Source organism: Brachypodium distachyon, chromosome 2, assembly GCF_000005505.3.
Source record: "Brachypodium distachyon strain Bd21 chromosome 2, Brachypodium_distachyon_v3.0, whole genome shotgun sequence".
Taxonomy (NCBI): Eukaryota; Viridiplantae; Streptophyta; class Magnoliopsida; order Poales; family Poaceae; genus Brachypodium; species Brachypodium distachyon.
Window position 1 is genome coordinate 9224210 of NC_016132.3, and position 19970 is coordinate 9244179.

Sequence of the window (19970 nt, forward strand, 5' to 3'; positions counted from 1 at the left end):
CAAGTTTATGTTTTTTCCATTCCGGGTGAAATTAGTCCGGCAGATTGGACGACAAAAATCTATACTTTGTTCGGGACAAACACAGTCGTACCAAGATTTTGTTCATCAACCTATTAAACGAACGAAAAGAGGCCGAATGAAAAGCCCGAGACAAAACATTGCATTGCAACCTTGTAGTCGATGTGCGACCCGGCCCAGAACCCGATTTCGGCCCACCTCTAGTTTTTAGATGGCCCACCTTACATACTGTCTAGTACAGTACACGCATTCTCTCGAAAAAAACTACGTAGAGGGCAAAGCGGTCAGTCAGTTCCACGAGCAGGCGAAGAAGCTCCTGCGCTACAGGCCCAGTGCCCAGCCTCTCTCCCTTCCGATCCCCACAGGCCTCAGCTCAGCTCCCCTCTCTCCTCGAGATCCCCTAGGCCAGGAGCCAACAAACGCAAGCCTCCGCGCCTCCGCAGTCGCCGTTCTGCTATTTCGGCCGCCGCCCGGTGAGATGGCGAAGGCGTTTTACGCGGTGGGGTTCTGGATCCGGGAGACAGGCCAGGCCCTCGACCGCCTCGGCTCCCGCCTCCAGGGCAACTACTTCTTCCACGAGCAGAGTAAGCGCCACTATCTTCCCTTCCCCCGAATCACCCTACCTTTCTTCCCGTCCTCGTCGAGCGGTGCAGATACTACGGGCATGGCGTGGATTTGGTCGAGCGGTGCAGATACTACGGGTCTCGCTTGGATTTGGTCTTCTAGAAGCGGTCCCGAGAAGGAATGAACAAATCGGGATTGCTTCCTAGGGTTAGGGAAGGTTCGAGAAATGGTACGGTTACGTGTCACATAAGGTTGGGTTTGGCCTAGGGCTCCGCTTTTTTTAGGTCATCATGCTAGCTATTTCGCCCGCTATCGAGAGTGTGCATCGATCCTAGTTGAAACCGACGTACAATGCATTTGCTCAGTTCATTTTGTGCAATTTAATGCTGTTTGTCTACCGATGCGTTCGGGATTCGTGAACGTGATGTGGTGGTCTAACATGCTCACTGTACATTAGGAGCTAAACTTAAGGTTGTATGGATTCAGGATTGTGGATCACTCTTTAGGCAGAACTGGGGTTTTAACAGAAGATACTAACTAAAATTCCTGCAAATTTCAAATTATCTTGTGGAATATCTGTTTTTCATTTGGTTAGCCTTGGCCCTTGGCTTTGGGATGCAAACTGAATAGCTGCGGTTTTGTTATCATTGCTGAGCACCATTCTGCCCCCCTTTATTCTTTGAAGCTTTTCTATTGGTTAGCTGAAATGCTAGAGCAATTCCTGTCCTAGACGGGTAGTGGTCAGAGTTTAATGTTGTTTGTGTCAATTGTTTGTTTTGAGATAGCTTATATTGCTATAGGTAACAGTTACTTTTAGCTGTATGTGTACTGGGTCATGCTTGGGTGATTTTGGGGTTCAACAAGAAGATTCTAACAACATACAGCTACTCTAAAACTTATAAATATGGCAACACTTGTTTACTCTGATGAATGGATGATCACTAAGGTGGGATGCTGGGAGGGAAATTTAGTAGCTGCAGTTTTGTTATCATTGATGTGTACCATTCCACACTATTTAGTTTTAGGATCTTTTGTATGTATCGGTTACTAGGTGGGATTTGGGAAAGAAAAGGTAAAACAGTTGCAGCTTGGTTTTGTTGGTTATCTTATGTGCCTCTTATCCTCGAGGTTGGGGAAGTTTGTTAATGCTAGAGTAGCTTGTTTGTGTCAGTTATATTATGTCACTACTGACTGTTGAACGAATCTGAGATTGGCATTTTATGTTTATTAGCGAGTATTATTGTGTTCGCATATTGGTTGACCAGTTTCTGAATGATATGTAAGTATCACATTTCAGTATAAAAAAGAACATGACATTTTGCTTATGTTGGCAATATCTTGTTTGAGCTCTCTTGTTTGGTTATTCCCTGATCAAACTCATAACTTTATCATTTATGTTTCCTCTTGTTATCCTCTGCAATGGATAAAACATGTATTCTTATCTCTTTTTTGGGGGGTATCCTGCACAAATTTATTTTCGTCTGTATGTTAGCTTACTTTGGCTGTGAAGTGTCACCGTAAGTCAGAGAGACTGTTCGATCACCTGAAATTCTGCATCATTATCTGCATTGGGATGCTTATGTAGTGCACTGCATCTAATAGTTATTTCCTATGCTGGAATTTGAAGTATGCTGCTATGCATCATAGTTTGTTATTTACGCTTTAGATTTTCAGTGGGCAACAGCAGTCTACTTCAAAGCTCGGTAAATAGTCCCCATCACCAAAACAGAACACGTAAAAATAAATCTCATCCTTTATGTGTGATTCTTTTTGAGTTCTGCATTTTCCTTTGCTCCTTGATTACTGATCTTAAAATGAAATATTACTCCCTCCGTTCCGGTTTAAATGGGGCCTCCACGCATACCTAGGTTGAAGATTTAACTAATGTAACATGAGTTTTATATCACAAAAATTATATCATTAGAAACTTAAAATGTTCTATTTTCTAGTAGTATAATTTTTGTGATATAAAAATCATGTTAAATTAGTTAAATCTTTAACCTAGGGATGCGTTGGGGCCCCATATACCGGAACGGAGGTAGTACGTGTTATAGTTTAGGTAAGCTGATTTGACTTATCATTGTTGAGCAAATCCATGTGATAGTCATCAGATAGACTTAAAATCATGGTGCTTTATGTAATTATTATGCTTTGGGAGTTGCATTTAACACTTTAACAGCCATGATACTGTACTAAGATTACCATGAGTTATCTCATTCCAAAGAAACAAATTTTAAGGTTTATTGTTATTAGTGATCATACAACCTTCCGGCGTTTCTTTAAAGCATAGCATTGACTTATATGTCATAACTGTTTGTGCTGTTCTGGACATATCAAAATGCTAACATGATTTTGTTTTGCACCTTCCAGTTTCAAGGCATCGCACACTCATGAACATTTTTGACAAAGCCCCTTATGTTCACAGAGAGGCATTTGTTGCTCCAAGTGCATCCCTTATTGGCGATGTTCAAGTTGGACAAGGATCTTCCATTTGGTATGGGTGTGTCTTAAGAGGTTTGTGCTTCTTATCCCGTGGGCATCATTTTGATCCTTTATTTTTTGCCAAAGCAATGTTTCCTTCCAAGTTGCACCTGTCTTCAGATTCAACTGTACCAAAATGTATTAACTTAAAATTAATGACACACATCATGTTGTCTTTCTTCCCAAATGGTCTCAGGTTATGCGATTTACTTTCTCAAAGTTTTAGTTCTAGATTATGTTTGGGGATCATAAATTTTGTTATTTCTACATAAATACATACATCATCCAAGACTAATCAAACTTCCACAATGGGAACCGGCTCAATCCAGAAAAAAAGTGAACCTTTGATTTTGGCTGCTCCTTTGCTACGGGCCCAATTCCAAATAAACAAAGATGAGAAGTATCATTTCCTCAGTTCTCCAGCCTTTCTCTGTGTGCTTCCGCCACAAAGGCTCACTGGTCCTGCTCCAAACTGAACCAACTCCTTGGTTTTGTCAAGAAATTTGTCACTCAGTTTGCCTCCTCCAGTGAATGGAATCGGTTCGAATACCCCCTTTGAGTGGTCTTTTACCCACACTGTGGATGGTCTAAGCAACAGTGGACATACAGTAGCAGTTAGCATTGCATTGGTTGAGGTTTGCTTGTGAAGTGGCAGTGTTGTTAAATTTATCATGAATATCCTATGATTTGTCTTGTTGCACGTACTCTTGAGAAGGGTCTGTTCTGCGGTGGACATATGTTAGCTGTAGATGTAGGACGATACAGGTTCACAGCTCATTTGCAACCAAATAGAGGGTTGAATTTACGAAAATAACTTTGGCGGTGTGAAAATTTGGAAGGGTGGAGATCTCAGATATTGCAACTGGATGTTAGATCTCATAGGATTGAGTGCCTCCACCATTGGTTGAGTTGATTGGGGCCATCTGTGATCTTTCCATCAAATGGGTTATTCTCCTTGCCATACACCTCACAGAATTGTATCCTAGTTCCACCTATACCTGGGCAAACCCCGGGCCGGGCTTCATAAAAGCCCGGCGGTCAAACCTGAAGCCTGAGCCCGGCCCGGCCTGAAACCCGAAAATAGGCCATTTAAGCATTAAAATAATTATTTTCGGAATAAATAAATGATTTTTATACCTATTTTTGCTTTTAGCCATTTTGGGCTTTTTTGGGCTTTCAGGCCGGGATTGGACTGGAAAGTGAGGCCCGAGCCCGGCCCGGGATGTTGGGCCAGGCCGGCCGGGCCGGGCCATCCATGCCCAGGTATAGTTCCACCATGCGGTGGGTCGATGAGGCTGTCTATCAATTTAATGGGTTCTGCTTCTTGCCACCCTCTGCTATGTTGTCACGTGAGTGCAGCTAGTTGGTCTTGGTTCTTTCACCACTTGTAACTGATCCATATTGGAATTTCTAGTAGAAACAATAACTCAGATTGCCAACTACCTGAGTATAGCATTGCATAGGAAAAAACAACGCATAAAACACTGCATGCTGTCGGAAGCCGCAAAGACCGTTAAGTTTTACACGCTGGAGCACCATTGCGACAGGTAACAGAATTTCAAGAGTCGAAAACAGGTGCCCTCTTCTGTGGAAGTTCAAAAAATCAGTGAAAGTGAAGGGCATATCACTTCTGCATACAAGGTACTGGAGGGGATTGGGAGGGAGGGGCTAAAATTAATTACTACCGGTCCTTTTTATGTAATGGATTACTAGCGTGTTCTGCTTGACAATTCTAAGAAAGTAATATTTTTTAGTGGCACTTGTAATGGGCAGTCACTGCAAGCCACTAATGAAGACGATTTAGCCATGAATCACATATTTTTATGGACTTGAAATCTATTTTTGAAAGAAAACAACAACTCCGTACATATCACATAAAAACAACCCATGAACACTGGAAACCATGCTGTTGGAGACTGTTGAATTCTTCATGCTGGAGCATTACTGTCATAGGTAACTTGGTATTCTCCAGAGTAGAAGCAGGTGTGCTCTTCTGTGAGAATTCGAAAAAAATCAGTGAAAGGAAGGACATCTCACTAATACATACTACAAAAAAATGAGAAAGGGTAGAGAGAACAGAGAAGGGGTAAAATTAATTATGATTGACTGCTTTTATGAAATGGATTACTAGTGTATCTTGCAGTCATACCAAGAAAGTAAGATTTTGAATGACACTTGTGATTTCCAGACACTGTTAGTCACTAATAAAGACGATTTTGACATGGATCAAATGTTTCCTTGAAGTTCAAATCTTTTGCTGAATGCAATTACAGTACTATATTTTGGGTGCAGTTTACAAAGTAGTTCTCACTTCTCAGGTTTTTAATATCCTTTTGTATCATGCTGTATTGTGAGTTCCTGACTTCTGAGGTTGTTCTATTTTCAGGTGATGCAAATAACGTTCAAATTGGATCTGGGACCAATATACAGGACAATTCTGTTGTGCATGTTGCAAAATCTAATCTAAGTGGGAAAGTTTTTCCAACCATCATCGGGGACAATGTCACAGTAGGTAAATATACCTTCCACTTCTTCTCCAGACAGCATGTGCTTTATCATAAACTATTTTATCCTATACCCTCGTATTCTTTTAATTGGTCATGATCTGCTTATACAAGAGCCTAGTATACAAATCCACGTCACTTATTTTGGGACGGTTGGAGTATATGACAATTTTTGGCTCAGTACTGCAAAACTGTTTACTCATGTAAAAATTTCAGTTACATTCTGATTGCATCTGTATCCCAAAATTCTGTTTTACAGGTCATAGTGCTGTATTACAAGGATGCACTGTTGAGGATGAAGCTTTTGTTGGTATGGGGGCTACCCTGTTAGATGGTGTTGTCGTGGAAAAGCATGGGATGGTTGCTGCTGGAGCCCTTGTAAGGCAGAACACAAGGATCCCTTGCGGAGAGGTTTTGCTTTACTTAACCACACTTTGCTTTGGGTTTTTATTTAGGTTATCTCAGGCATGTCTGCTTATCTTGTTTTTTAGTTAACTGGCGGTACTTGTTTTAGTTAATTGGCTTCATATGCACTTTCGGGGCAAATTGCATCTTACAGTGGTTTAGATGCAATATATTTATGCATGGATGAAACGAGAATATGCTGCATAACCCATGTTTGATTATCTTAATTCAGCAAGTGCTTTGTTGACTAGTTCTTTTGAATTTAGGTATGGGGTGGAAACCCTGCCAAATTTCTGAGGAAGCTCACTGATGAGGAGATTGCTTTTATCGCCGAATCGGCTGCCAACTATTCCAACTTAGCCAAGGCACATGCTGTCGAGAACGCTAAGCCTTTGGAAAAGATTGAGTTTGAGAAGGTGTTGCGCAAGAGATTTGCTCGCCAAGATGAAGAATACGATTCCATGCTTGGTGTCACTCGAGAGGCCCATCCGGAGCTGACACCCCCCAGCCCTGCCCAATAAGCCTTTCGCTTACATGTTTTTTGTTTTTTTGCCGCCTTCACCATCTTCGATTGGTCAGTGCAGGATCGTTGAAAGGTGACACCGGTCGATGAGTTTGGCAGTTTATGTTTACTTCCTTCCTCAATAATTTTTGGGTCGAGCAACGCTCTAAAGCTCGCCATGTACTTCTTCAGTTTCTGAATTCCATATGTTTGAGATGCGCTCTATGGAACAAACAGAATCAGCTGACACAAATTTATGAATAGCATGAGTTGGAGTTCATGTGGTTTAGCCTTGTTGAAATAGGTAGATGCATTGGAAGCAGCACATGAACCGTCAGGCTTGTGGTTCAGCACTTGCCGGATTCATCTTTGATATCAAACATAAATAAAACAGAGTATACGTTTTAATATTGTTTAATAATCTCTCTGTCTCGTATTAAGTGACTTTTTATTACATATTAAGTGACTTTTTATTACATGGATCTAGACGATTTTTAGATACATTCATATTTGGACAAATTTGACTCGCTTAATATGGGACGGGACGGAGGGAGAGCATATATTGGTGTTAGACTTACGGTTCTGTTGGCTTAAGTTTTGTCCGAAATAGTAAGAGGGTAGCACACATGTTACGCCACAAACGTAATTGCGTCCTGTGTGGGGATGCAAGCAGAATTTCTCATGTTCCACTTCTACACCAAACTCTATATCTTAAGTCGAGTTTTGATCAGCTTTTGAACTACTAATTCAGAAGCGGGATCCCACTTGCATCAGTAGTCCTATGAGCACGCATCCATAGTCCGTAAGCCTCACAAAGTTCCTAAGGAAATGCTCACACGCGCGTGTAAATTTGAGCCGTTTGGAGAGCGGTTTAACGCGGGCGCGTGTAAATCCAAGAGGGATCGACGGCCGGAGCCCAGAGGATGACATGATGCCCTCGCACGGCGCACATCACCAGCTTCCTCCACACAATACGCGCTATTAGCCCATTAAATCGTCCTTTCAGTTGGACACGATGTACGGCCGACCCCAACATCGGCGCGTTGTCAAACAGATCGACATCTCCGTACCTGAGATCCTTAATTAGCTTTTTGACCTCGTGTGCGTCCGGAACTCCTAAAGCTCCCTCCAGCCGTTGCTTTACATAGGCCGGCAAGTAATATCAGAGAAGATCAGGCAGAGCAACTCGATCCAATCAAAGATGTCTTCGTGCTGAAGGCCCGCTCAAGGTTCTCTTGTGCACTAGTATCTGGTATACTAGCTACGTCATCGTTTTGGATATGCATGACTGCTAGTGCTGGTAGAGGGGTAGTAGTACTACTGGATGGTTTAGGTGCACGAGGTTACCACCAAATCCGTCCTTGTAACTTAAACTTGTGTACACACCGTACAGGTGGAGAGTAAAGGCGCGAAAGCTACGGCCACAGCCAAACGTGACCAATCGGAAATACCTGCATATCGCGTGGACACGCTCTATGCTATCAGGTGGAGCAGTATCTGTTACTCCAAATTAATATCCAATGGACGCCCGACCACACACAGCCGGAGAGCACACGCCTGCCGTTTTGGCTCGCCGTTGCTATAAGTAGGAAGCAAAGCGGCGGCCGTCGAAGCAAACCCCAGCTCCCACTGCATACCACTACGATTAGATTACACCCAGGCCCGAGAGAGAGAGAGAGAGAGAGGTACCATCCATGGCGATGCGTGGCCACTCAGTCCTGCTGTGCCTCCTTGCGGTTGTGGTCGGCGCAGGATGCGTGCAGCCGATGATGGCTAGGCCCGCCGGGCCTGAGTCCCGCCAGAACCCAAACCCACAGGTGCAGTTTGGCCCGCAGCGGAAGTTGCAGCAGGTCCCAGACCCAAACCCACAGCCGATTCCACTACCGAACCCGCAGCCGCTGCCAAACCCAAATCCACAGCCGCAACCGCAGCCTCTGCCGAAGCCAGACCCAAACCCACAGCCACAACCTCTGCCCAAACCAGACCCAACCACGCAACCTCTGCCTTTACCACAACCAAATCCAAACCCACAGCCACAGCCTTTGCCACAACCAGATCCAAACGCACCGCCACTTCCTCTACCACAGCCAGATCCAAACGCACCGCCACTTCCTCTGCCACAGCCTTTGCCACAACCAGATCCAAACGCACCGCCACTACCTCTGCCACAGCCTTTGCCACAACCAAACCCAAACGCGCCGCCACTACCTCTGCCACTACCTCTGCCACAGCCAGGCCCAAGCTCTAATCCGCAGTCACTTCCAATGCCATTGCCAGATTCAAACACATCGGGGCGACAATCTAACGTACTGCGGGGACCACAACCACTTTCGAACGGTGGAGCCGGAGCTTTATATTCGTGGGGCACCAAGTACATACACATACTTTTCATAGGCTTAGTATTGTACCACGGCTTTGTTTAGGTATAAAGAGGCTTATTCTTGTAAATAAGCGGGTTATTTTCCTAGACTCCGCATCCGCCATATCGATTTAGATATATTTTAGTCATGCGGTATTGTATTTGTACGACCATGGCCTCTCATGTATACTACTAATATCTATTGTAGATTTATGTATATGATCACACATATACTTCTTGTACTCTTGTAAATAAATTGTGTATGTATTTGTTCCACTTATATATCGGTTGTAAAGTCTGTACTTACCTCGCTCTTATCTGTCCACAAACCATCCCGAACGACTCGAAATTGCCATCCCAGATGCTTATTTGATCTGAATGCTAGGATGAGGGGTCCAAACCACACACAATGACTTCAAACGGTTCCTTACCCATAATTGTTTGCAATTCATGTTTGGATATACAAAAATCCTATTCAGAATCGGAGAATACGAACAATAGGAAAGAAATAGCTCGCCTAAAGAGGAACTACAATGATTCTTATTTACTTCGGACAAGAAAGAGCTTTCTCAATAGAGTTGCTTACTATGAAAAGAAATATGCCCCGCTAGTCTGATTAGATGGATCACTAGCCCTTAATCTCAGTAACCGATTCAACGAATACCGAGACAAATGTATAAATCTCTTCTTTCTCTAATTTAAAAGGAGTTCCACTACCGAAACAACCTAATTAAATTAACTCGATTCGTTAGAACAGCTTCCATTGAGTCTCTGGACCTATCCTTTTTTTTTGCATTCTAGTTCGAGAACCCCTTGTTTTCACAAAACACGGATTTGGCTCAGGATTTGCCCTTTTTTAATACCACGGTTTCTCTGAATTTGGAAGTTAACACTTAGCAGGTACTCACTGCTATTTTGTAACTTTGCCCGACACTTATTATGAATCGGAGTGAGTAATAATTAAACACGTGTGTTGCTACTGTATATTCGTGGGCCGCACAACCGAGATATAAGTGTTGGAAGAAGTCCCTCTTCCGTTGCAACGAGCAGCCAAGGAGCTCATGGCTTCTTGCTCCTCCCGCCTTCGCTGGATCTTGCTAGCCTGGCTAAACGCACAATCAATCTATCCATGAATTTTGTCCTGCAGTTGATTGTGTTCTTGCTTGCTTTAAGCAGCAAGTATGTGAATTGTGGTTAGTTTTTCGTTTTTTTTATCTTCAGCTATGAACTCGGGTTTGTTCCGGCCTAACCGGCTTATGTGAAATGGACTCCAAACGGTTCCTGGAGCAAGGACTTAAAGATAAACAAAACGGCTTGGCAAAAACAAACATATATAGCGTGACGTGTGTTTTCTTACAAAGTCTTTATTCCCATGTGGATTGAAGCTCGTTTGATCCTCAATCAGTGTTCCAAGTCATCATTACTGTGCTGAAGGTCCTGATGTTTCAGCTCGGAGGAGAGACCAGGTCTCTTAGGATTTTTTCCCCTAAATTTTTCTATTTTCTTTTTCCATCTCTCGCTCAAGGTTGTTTATGGGTAGTGGTAGCAACGAGTGTATCCATAACAGAGATATCCATCTCTTCCCCATCCTTGAAAACAAAGCCGTTCTCGACTTTCGATAATACAAAAATCAACAAGCAAAAGAACATCGTGCATGCAACATAAATATATCATCGTGGAAATGATATAATTTAGCATATCACGGAAATCTAGTCCATTACCAAGTAAAAAAGAAGAGAGGTTATAATTGGGTAATTCAAAAATTTGCAAACAACAAGTATTCTGGACCAAACTTACAACTCTAAGTGAATCATTGATACATAGGTCATGAATATAATAAAATAATTAACCAAAAAAATCATCAAACCATTTGATCAAATACATCTAAAAAGGAACAATCACCTATCATGTACAATAATACAAGGTTGATCCTATTTTCATAACACGCCCTACAACCATGATTTCTGTTACATTTTCTAATATCTCAAGATGAAAAACTATCACCTCAAACCGGTGCGATGTAAGACAAGCATTCATATAAAGTCCACGGTCCAGTGTGAACCATTCAATTCAGGATTCTAAGTCAAACTTAGCATTCGTAGAGTAGTTCAGTGCTAAGGATTTATTTTCTTCAAAATAAATAAATTTGGTTTAGATTTTTTTTTCTTCATATTATTACTGTCGACATGCTGGATAACATTATTCTCGTTTGGCTCACTAGTTTTTATCTATTTTATTACCTTGAAAGATCGCACACTGAGGCTAATTCTTTTAACATCAGATTGAGGCTAATTGGTACAAATGGATGCTCGAAGGAATTTTTTGCTCAATTGCCCCCCGACAGACGTTTTTGACAAAAATGGCCCTCTCCCGAATGAAATGACAAAAATGACTTAACGGAAAGCACATAAAACGACACGTGACTTTTCCTCCAATGACATTGACGAAAAGGTCTTTCCGCCTTTGAGATCCTCCATTGGCAGAAGTGTGCTAGAGTGCATTTCGCCCATGTCATTGACCGAAAAGGTCACGTGTCGCTTTCCATCATGCTAGTCTTGTCAGTAGTTTTTGAAGGAATCATTTTTTACTAAAGCCTGAGAAGGGGGCCACTGGTGCAAAAAATTCAGGCCTGGCCTGCCGTGAAAAAAAGAAAAGAATTTGACAGGTGGAAACGGCATGTCGGCATCTAAAAAGAGGAACCAAAGCGTAGAACTCTCCTCTGGTTTTTCTAAGGAAAAAGGGCGCAGAGTCGAGGATGGGGTTAATAAGTCCCACCGGCAGCGGTTCCTCTCTGCAGCAGCGACCGCCGGCCCATCCATCCCTCCTCCATCCTGGCTCAGGTTTGCATCTCCCTTCCGCTTTCACGATTTCGACATCCGAGCTAGGTTGCTGGGGGGCGATTCGCTGATTGAGATTCTCGTGCTGCGTTCCTCTCTGCCATGCCAGGCGCGAGATGGGGGAGATCACGAGGAGGGAGAGGGAGGCGCTCGCGCGGGGCTTCTCCGCCGACGGCGTCCTCCGCCGCCGCAGCCGCCCTCTCCCAGCGCGCCATCGTCGTCTTCGTCCCCGCCGGCCTCCACGGAAGGGGGCGGCAAGACCACGAGGAAAGGCGAGATCGCGAAGGCCATCAGAGACAGGCTGTCGTCTCTATCCCCCTCCAGAACGAATCGCTTCTCTTGCTGGGGTAACACCGGGGCGACGAGGCTCCCGATCCGCCGGAGCAGGAGCGGCGGCGAGCAAGGGGCGCCGGCGGCCGTGACGGCAACGATGCCCTCCCGTTGCGCCTGCGTCAATGGCGACGCCTGCGGCTGCTGCACGCGCACGAGCAAAGGCAAGGCGGTCGCGGTCGCGGCCGCTGGCGTCAGATCCCTCGTGGAACGCAACGATTTCTACTGCGATGAATGCAATCCGCACAAATAGGGACCTTGTTTCCTTACTTTTTCGAGAAAAGGGGGACCTGTTTTCCTCTTCTTGTCAACCGGTTGCTGTCTCAGTTTTGGGCTAGCGAGGATTGCCGTATCAACTATCAATGTCTGTACCAGTATATGTGTACCAAGAGATATTATTACGCCGTTTGGGACGTACGGGTTTCCCCCGGAATCAAACTCTGTACGATTTGTGCAAACTTTAGCTGAATTCATGAGTTCCAACCATAGCCTGAATCCTTTGTATGCACATTTATGCACTTGTACTTTTGATTTTAGTCACTCTAGCGGTGAAAGTTGAGCTTTCAGAATTCAGACCTTGATTCTCTTGTACATTTATCCAACGACAACAACACCCTTGAGAAATTGCAACAACCCTGGCCTGATAATTTTTCATTATCAGTTTTATACATATTGTTGAGCAATTAGGTAATTTCGATGAATATTTAACTCAGAAGGACAATGTATAAAACATGTAGCACATTATATCATGCAAACTAGACAAATTAAATAGTAAGGCACAGCAATAAAACTCATCTAATTTCACGGCATGAATAATAGAACTACTAATCAAAATCAACAAGAAAGAGCAGATTACGTACGGTGCTGTGCTCTTTCTTGTGTTTGTTTGTTGAGGTCGGTGACGAGTCCGGTGGCGTCGATGTTCACGCCGGCAGCAGCTGCAGCCTTGACTACCTCCTGAGCAGCGCAGGACCGTCTCCCGGGCAGGATCTCGAAGGTCGGGGTTCGTTTAGGAAACCAAAACCGACTCGACCTCGAACCACGAAACGAAACGCGTCGCGTGGCGTGGCGTGGCGTGGCGAGGCGAGCTGAGGAGGAGGAGGAGGAGCGCGCGTAGGGATTTCCCTTGCTCACTTGTTCAAGAGGTGAGAACCAACATACCTTATATATTGGTCCAACTCCCCCTAAACTAGCAATGTGGGACTATTCACACTTCCTCATCCCACTACATGAATAGGCTTTTGAGATTTTCTGGGAATTAATTTCAGATTGGACCTTGAGCTTAACCCAAAATTCCAACACATATTACTCTTCTATTAATATATTTTCATCGATCTACTGTTTTCCTAAAAGAGAGAAATTGCGAATCCAACTATGTCGACAAGCTGAACCGATTCTGCCCACTACGAAGCATTTTGTCAGATGACTTTTACAATCACACAAGTGTTCTTTCCACGAAAAACTGATCACATCAGACAGATTTGTTAGGAAAGCATATAATCTGTTTAAAGCAGGGTTTCGTTTCTAGCTATCCATTGCAATATTGCATCACAGATTCTGTGACACGTAGACGCATGCAGTAGGCAACAGGACAAATAAAGAGCTGCTACGAACAAATAACGAGTTGTTCCAACTTCCACGCACGAAGGACCTAGAATGTTGACACCTGGACAAAACTGCTTGCTTTTTGTGAAAGACATTGATTACGGAAAACATTCCTCCTAAGTAGTAAGGTTAGGGTCCCGCTTTCAGAGATTAAGAAGTCAGGGTTTATCTCGAAACAAGCAGATGCAAGTTTCCCTGCAAAAGGCTTCTCGAATCTTCGGAGCCTTCGCTCAGAGGGCTCTCCTCGGCCGAGAGGCCCCCGTTTCCCCTATCTCTGACAAGCCGTCTGGCGCCTGCAGGAGAAAGCATGGTCTTCGTGCGGAGTGCTGCACCTCTCGCAGACATCTTCGAATTGCGAGTTGTCAAAACTGCAGATAGAGCATCTCCACATACCTCGGTTGGTCTCTCTTGGCGCCGAGCAAAGAACAGGGCCTCCTCCCACACTGCTCCGTCTCCGTCGACGAGGGACAACCGCCGATCTTACAAGTTTCAGAGCAAATCCCACCAGTTGACTCACAATCATACTCGCAATCATAACATCTGCAATGTTCGAAACGAGAGCGATGATCGGGTCTGGGCCGCGCTTCCAGCAAAGGCAGGTGAGGCCAGCAAGTATCCCGCCGAGATGGGCAATGAAGCTTGCCTCTGGAATGAGGTCCTGGATGAGGAGCAGGTTAGCACATAGGAATACAGCACACATCTCTGGACCTTCGCCTACTGAGTCGTTCAGCACAACGTCCATGCCAAACAACACCCCGGAGAATCCAATGTAGTGCTGTTGATAATACGCTTTGTCGTTGCCCAGGAGGAGGAAACCTTCCGATAAGAGAATTGTGAAGCCTTTACTCAGGCCAAGCAAGGAGGCGACCATGGAAGCGAACTTGAAACTGCCCTGGATGTCTCGAGTTGATCGCCCGTCCACAAGAGAGATGTCATGTTCTGCAACAGGTGAAACTCGTTCGCATGGTAGAAAGCTGGGAAGAAGAAACGTCTCAGATCGCCGTACTGCAACAATGTTATTCAAAACTATTAGTTTTTCGAAATGTTTCAAATCCAAATGAAACTTGCAATCGCTCGCTCGTCAATACTCCCTCTGTTTCATAAAGGTTGGCTCGGATTTGAACTAGAAAGAAATTGTGCCAACCTTTATGGAACGGAGCGAGTACTGCATTTCAGAGCTAGCACATGGTCGGTATTATATGCACACCCAGCCGAAAAACTTTTAGAGCAACAATGCCTGGCCCAGGTACGCACAACATTGTGAACCGGTGCAGCCTTCAAGAAGGTGAATTAGATCGTTGGTGAAGTTACAGTACACGACTAGCTGGAATCGCTGGATCAGAGTTCTAAACTACAGTTACTGGGTCATGTGGTATCTACGCTCTAGGTACGACCTATTGCATTTAGGAACGGAGTGAGTACAAATTTAGAGATCTATTTCTAACCGGAGTTGCACGTTTGCTCAAATTCAATGACACTAACGCCAGTTTGTGGTTGACAATCATGTTATATACAGAACTGTGAAATCTAGTTAATTAGAGAATATTCGCAAACTCCAATCAAACTCGTTTGTTCCTAGCATGATGCAGTAACCCTCCTATGAAACCGGCCGAGCCAAAGTAAAATTCCTCCGATCAAATCTCCCCCAAGTACAATGCAGATCATCTTTGAAACCAGTTAACGGCACGATGCACCAGTAGCAGTTACAAATAAGCTAAACCTTGCAATGCGCCAGACATATATAATAATTGATTAATTTCGTACGTACCTCGATGACCCGGCAGAGCGGCGGGAGGTGCTTGTCCAGGGGCCCCGGGCGGAAGTACGCCAGCACGTTGGCGGCGATCAGCGCGGCCGTCACCGGCGGCGGGATGCCTGCGTCGCCGGAGACGTACTGGAGCAGCACCGGCGCTGTCAACAGCGATGACAGCCACCAGCCGACATGGCCCTGCCGGTCGCGGCTTATGCTGATCCCCATCCGCCGAGATCCAAGACTGATCTGAAATTCTGAATTGCGCCGAGGCAAGGTAAAAAGTCGTTTCTGCTCTATGGAAATATATTTCCCTTGGCAGGCTCTGGTTTCCTTTTTACTCCGTGTTATTGCTGGATGCGGACACGATTCCGCGGTAATCGGGCAGGCTTCTTTCTTGAGTCCAAAGTAAAGCGGCCGAGACTTGGCGCTAAAATCGGACATCGTAATACTCTTTTTTCCCAGACAAAATAAGAACATTACCTATACACGTACAGAAGCTGCCCGTTGAGGGGACAACCACCGTAGCTAACTCAGCTATTTACAAGGGTCGATCCGGCGTGCATCGGCAACTATACAACGTGTGTAGACATGGTGAGCGGGTGGTGATCATGCCATCGGACACTCGCAGGGGCGGATCCAGTGTGGGGTTTGCATGGGTGCCATGGCATCCCCTCCAAAATCTTTATCTTTATACTCTTATGAAATATAGGCAATTGGTGGCGACGGTCCGTCGCCTCTTTGCCTTCTCTACCGGAAAAAAAAGCTTACCACCTCCTAAAACAACAATTAAATCTGTTAAATAATTAAGATACGAATGGTGTTTTCTATCGAAGTTAAGATAAAATTACTAGCACGTGTCATTAATACGTAAAAGATTTTAAACTCACGAGCAGTCTAGTATGTTTTTATCCATAGCAACGCACGGGCATTTAGCTAGTTACTAGAAAATTTATATTATGTGGGTGTAGTATTTATACTTTAGTCTAGTCGCATAAGCGCGTAGTGTCGACTATAAACGGGGACTGCTAATTGGCGGATGTCCGCCCATGGCAACCTTTAATTTTTTGCTCCATGGCTTTTTATTTTGACAGCTTTTATTTTTGATTTTTTGAACTTTTAATGTTTTGAAATTTAGCTTTTGTTTTAATTTTGAACTTTTAATATTTTGAACTTCTCATTTTAATCCTTTTATTATGTGCTTTTAATTTCCAAAAAAAAGTCCAAAAGAAAAACTTACATCATGGAGGCGGCCTTCGTCTCGGGCGCCGGCAAGCCACACCCCAGATCTGACCCCGGGCGAGGTGGCGGCGCGAGGAGGGGGCTGGGCGCGTGGCGGAGAGGGAGGGGACGAGGCGGCACAGGGGGAGGGGGGGAGGGGGTCCGGTGTGAGGAGGAGAGGTGGAAGAGAGAGAGCTTTCATCTCTTAGAGGAGAAACTCGTCCGCCGGTTTTGTTTTGGGCGGAGCCCTGCAGAAGAGTTCTTTCGACTGTAAACCTAATTATATTGCGAGAGTACTTTTGATAAACTTTGAAATCATAAGTTGGACTTGTAGTGATTATAAAATGATAATTGAATAATATGTGGAGTGTGGCACCCCTGTGATTTAGTCCTGGATCCGCCACTTGAAGTACACGACATAACCCCGGCCAGCAACCGGTAATGCATTGCTCGAACCGAACTCGGTCCTTGTTGTACACGTTCGCGCAGCTGCAACCAATTAATAGTTCATGCTGCAAATATTGTTGATACCAAAATGATGGAGATCAGATCATATTATTCTAAATCATCCCGTTTCCCCTATCTTTGAGAAGCCGTCTGGCGGCTGGCGGAGAAAGCATGTTCTTCGTGTGGAGTGCTGCACCTCTGGCAGACATCTTCGCATTGCGAGTTGTCATAAGTGCAGGCAGAGCATCTCCACATGCCTCGACCGGTCTCTCTTGGCGCCGAAACAAGAACGGGGCCTCCTCCCGCATTGCTCCGTCGACGAGGGACGACCACTGATCTCACAAGTTTCCGGGCAAATCCCACAGATCGACCCACAACATCTGCAATGTTCGAAAAGAGAGCGGCGATCGGGCCTGGACTGCGCTTCAAGCAAAGGTAGGTGAGGCCAGCAAGTATCCCGCCGAGATGGCCAATGAAGCTTGCCTCAGGAATGAGGACCTGGGTGAGGAGTAGTCTAGCACACACGGCATACTTCTCTGGACCCTCACCTGCCAAGTCATTCAGCACAACGTCCATGCCAAACAACACCCCGGAGAATCCAGCAGAATGCTGATGGTAGTATGCGCTGTTGTTGCCGAGGAGGAGCAAACTTTTCGACAAGAGAATTGTGAAGCCTTTACTCAGGCCAAGCAAGAAGGCCACCATGGACGCAAACTCGAAACTGCCCATGGATGTCTCGAGCTCGTCGCCCGCCGACAAGAGAGATGTCATGTTCATCAAGAGGTGAAGCTCGCTCACATGGTAGAAAGCTGAGGAGAAGAAACGTCTCAGGTCACCGTACTGCAACAATGTTGTTCAAAACTGTTAGTTTTTCGAAATGTTCGAATCTAGAAGAAACTTGCAAGCGGTCATTCATCAGTACTACATTTCAGAGGCTCAGAGCACATGGTGCACGCACCCAACTGGAAAAAAATTCAGAGCAATAATGCCCTATGGGCTATATATGTTACGCACAACATTGTGTGCCGGTGCAGCCTGCAGGCAGGTGAAATAGATCGTGCTGAACTTACAGTACACAGCTAGCTGGAATCACTGCTTTTGTATAAAAATAGTTCTTTCTAAACCACAGTTAGGGGTCATCTGGTATCTACGCTCAAGGTTGAGAGTTTGAGTGACATGATTTTTTTTCCTTCAAATGCAAATATATTAGTACTATTTAATTCTCTAGTGATTTTCAATGGAGATCACATGGTAAATAAAACGGATCCAACTAAGGTGTCCTACCACCCGCAAAAAAAGAAAAAGAAAGAAAGAAAAAAAGAAACTAAGGTGGCCTACCATCTCTAATTAACCATAGTAAAATTATGAGACGTTTGATGATTTTCTTTGAAATAATAAAATGGTCATTCTCCTGAACTATACTGCGCCAAAATTTCATTAAATCAATGTTGGACTTCGAGGTCAAAATAAGCTCACAAAATGATAACAAGTGCTGCACTGCAGACCCCATGAAACCTTAACCCGCCAATTATCACTTAGGTTTGATGAAGTTTATAGAAAAAATATACTGTACTAATATTTACACTATCAAATAATTATATTATGGAGATTATATATCATGATAGACTTATAGATGTTGGTAGATTTTTCTAAACTTAATTAAATTTGAATGTCACTAACGCCAGTTTGTTGTTGATAATCATGTTATGTACAGAACTACCAAATTAGAGAATATTTGCAAACTCCAATAAAACTCGCTGCTCCTATGCAACAGCATTATGCAGCAACCCCCTATGAAACCGGCCGAGCCAAAGTAAAATTCCTCCGATCAAATTTCCCCAAGTACAATACAGATCATCCTCGAAACCAACTAAATGGCACAATGTACCAGTATATAGCAGTTATAAAAACCTAAATCCTTGCAATGCGCTATAAATTTTCGTCATCGTCCAATTAATCCAGAGGCTGCGGCGTGGTGGCCTGTAGCTTTAGGTGCGTGATTCGTACGTACCTCGATGACCCGCCAGAGCGGCGGGAGGAGCTCGTCGAGGAGGCCCGGGCGTAAGTGCGCCAGCACGTTGGCGGCGATCAGCGCGGCCGTCACCGGCGGCGGGATGCCTGCGTCGCCGGCGACGTACTGGAGCAGCACCGGCGCTGTCAACAGCGACGACAGCCACCAGCCGGCATGGCCCTGCCGGTCGCGGCTGATGCTGATCCCCATCCGCGCCGAGATCTGAAATTCTGAATTGAGCCGATCGAGTCAAGGTAAGTCGTTTCTGCTCCCTGGAAATATTTCGTTTGACAGGGCTCTGGTTTCCTTTTTATTATTGCTGGATGGATTTCGCAGGATAGGATTCCGCGGTTATCGGGCACGCTTCTTTCTTGAGTTGGAAGTAAATCGGCTGAGACTTGGCGCTAACCGGTATCCAAGTTCGGTGGGATATTTTAAACTCCCTAAAACTCTGAAATTAATCCAGTGTTGTAATACGGATGTTTCTTTGGGGGGTTTTTCTTTGACTTCCATGTGAATTTGCGATCGATCACTTTTTTGCTCTACGCGAGCCACCATTGCCCCTAGGATTAAGACCGAGGCTTGGGCTCTCGTGTAAGCAAAGCAGTTCCATCACGCCGGGAGAGTACTCGCATTTGTATCTGCCTTTTATTTTACTTATGTACACATTTTACTCTTGCGTATTCGATCAAACGAGGTAAAGCTTTTGCCTCTGAGTTTCGAAAATAAAATACAAATACTTATTCCTAAACCCTAAATCCTTCAAAGTGTGTCAATTTTCCGAGAGTAAATTTCAAATAACCACAATTCTCGAGACAGTCTTATCACCGAACCACACATTTTGAAATTTTTCTCGTTGAACCACAGTTTTTTGTGCTAATTTTCTCGGTTTACGCAAAAACACGATTTGAGGCGTGTTTGACACTATTTCTTACA

At 44.6% G+C, this 19970-nt stretch overlaps 3 protein-coding genes, 1 long non-coding RNA gene and 1 pseudogene across 4 annotated transcripts; 3 read left to right on the top strand and 2 right to left on the bottom strand.

Moving 5' to 3' along the window:
• Positions 1 to 308: 308 nt before the first annotated feature.
• LOC100827465 (gamma carbonic anhydrase 1, mitochondrial) lies at positions 309 to 6882 on the top strand. Its single transcript, XM_003567378.4, has 5 exons — positions 309 to 602; positions 2953 to 3096; positions 5450 to 5575; positions 5827 to 5978; positions 6239 to 6882. The coding sequence occupies exons 1-5, from the start codon at positions 497 to 499 to the stop codon at positions 6491 to 6493; spliced, it is 783 nt and encodes a 260-aa protein (XP_003567426.1). The 5' UTR covers positions 309 to 496; the 3' UTR covers positions 6494 to 6882.
• A 1176-nt stretch (positions 6883 to 8058) lies between these two features.
• Positions 8059 to 9139, top strand: LOC100843145 (protein TsetseEP-like). Its single transcript, XM_003565628.4, has one exon. It carries the CDS (start codon positions 8169 to 8171, stop codon positions 8895 to 8897), a length of 729 nt encoding a protein of 242 aa, XP_003565676.1. The 5' UTR covers positions 8059 to 8168; the 3' UTR covers positions 8898 to 9139.
• A 2377-nt stretch (positions 9140 to 11516) lies between these two features.
• Positions 11517 to 12508, top strand: LOC104582553. The gene is made up of 2 exons (XR_730313.3): positions 11517 to 11673; positions 11780 to 12508. It is a non-coding gene; the product is annotated as an uncharacterized LOC104582553 (long non-coding RNA).
• A 1100-nt stretch (positions 12509 to 13608) lies between these two features.
• On the bottom strand, positions 13609 to 15583 carry LOC100843450 (annotated as a pseudogene).
• Positions 15584 to 16910: 1327 nt separating this feature from the next.
• On the bottom strand, positions 16911 to 19399 carry LOC100843756 (rhomboid-like protein 14, mitochondrial). The gene is made up of 2 exons (XM_014898878.2): positions 19035 to 19399; positions 16911 to 17863 (listed from the first exon to the last, which is right to left on the bottom strand). Exons 1-2 carry the CDS (start codon positions 19242 to 19244, stop codon positions 17156 to 17158), a joined length of 918 nt encoding a protein of 305 aa, XP_014754364.1. The 5' UTR covers positions 19245 to 19399; the 3' UTR covers positions 16911 to 17155.
• Positions 19400 to 19970: the final 571 nt, after the last annotated feature.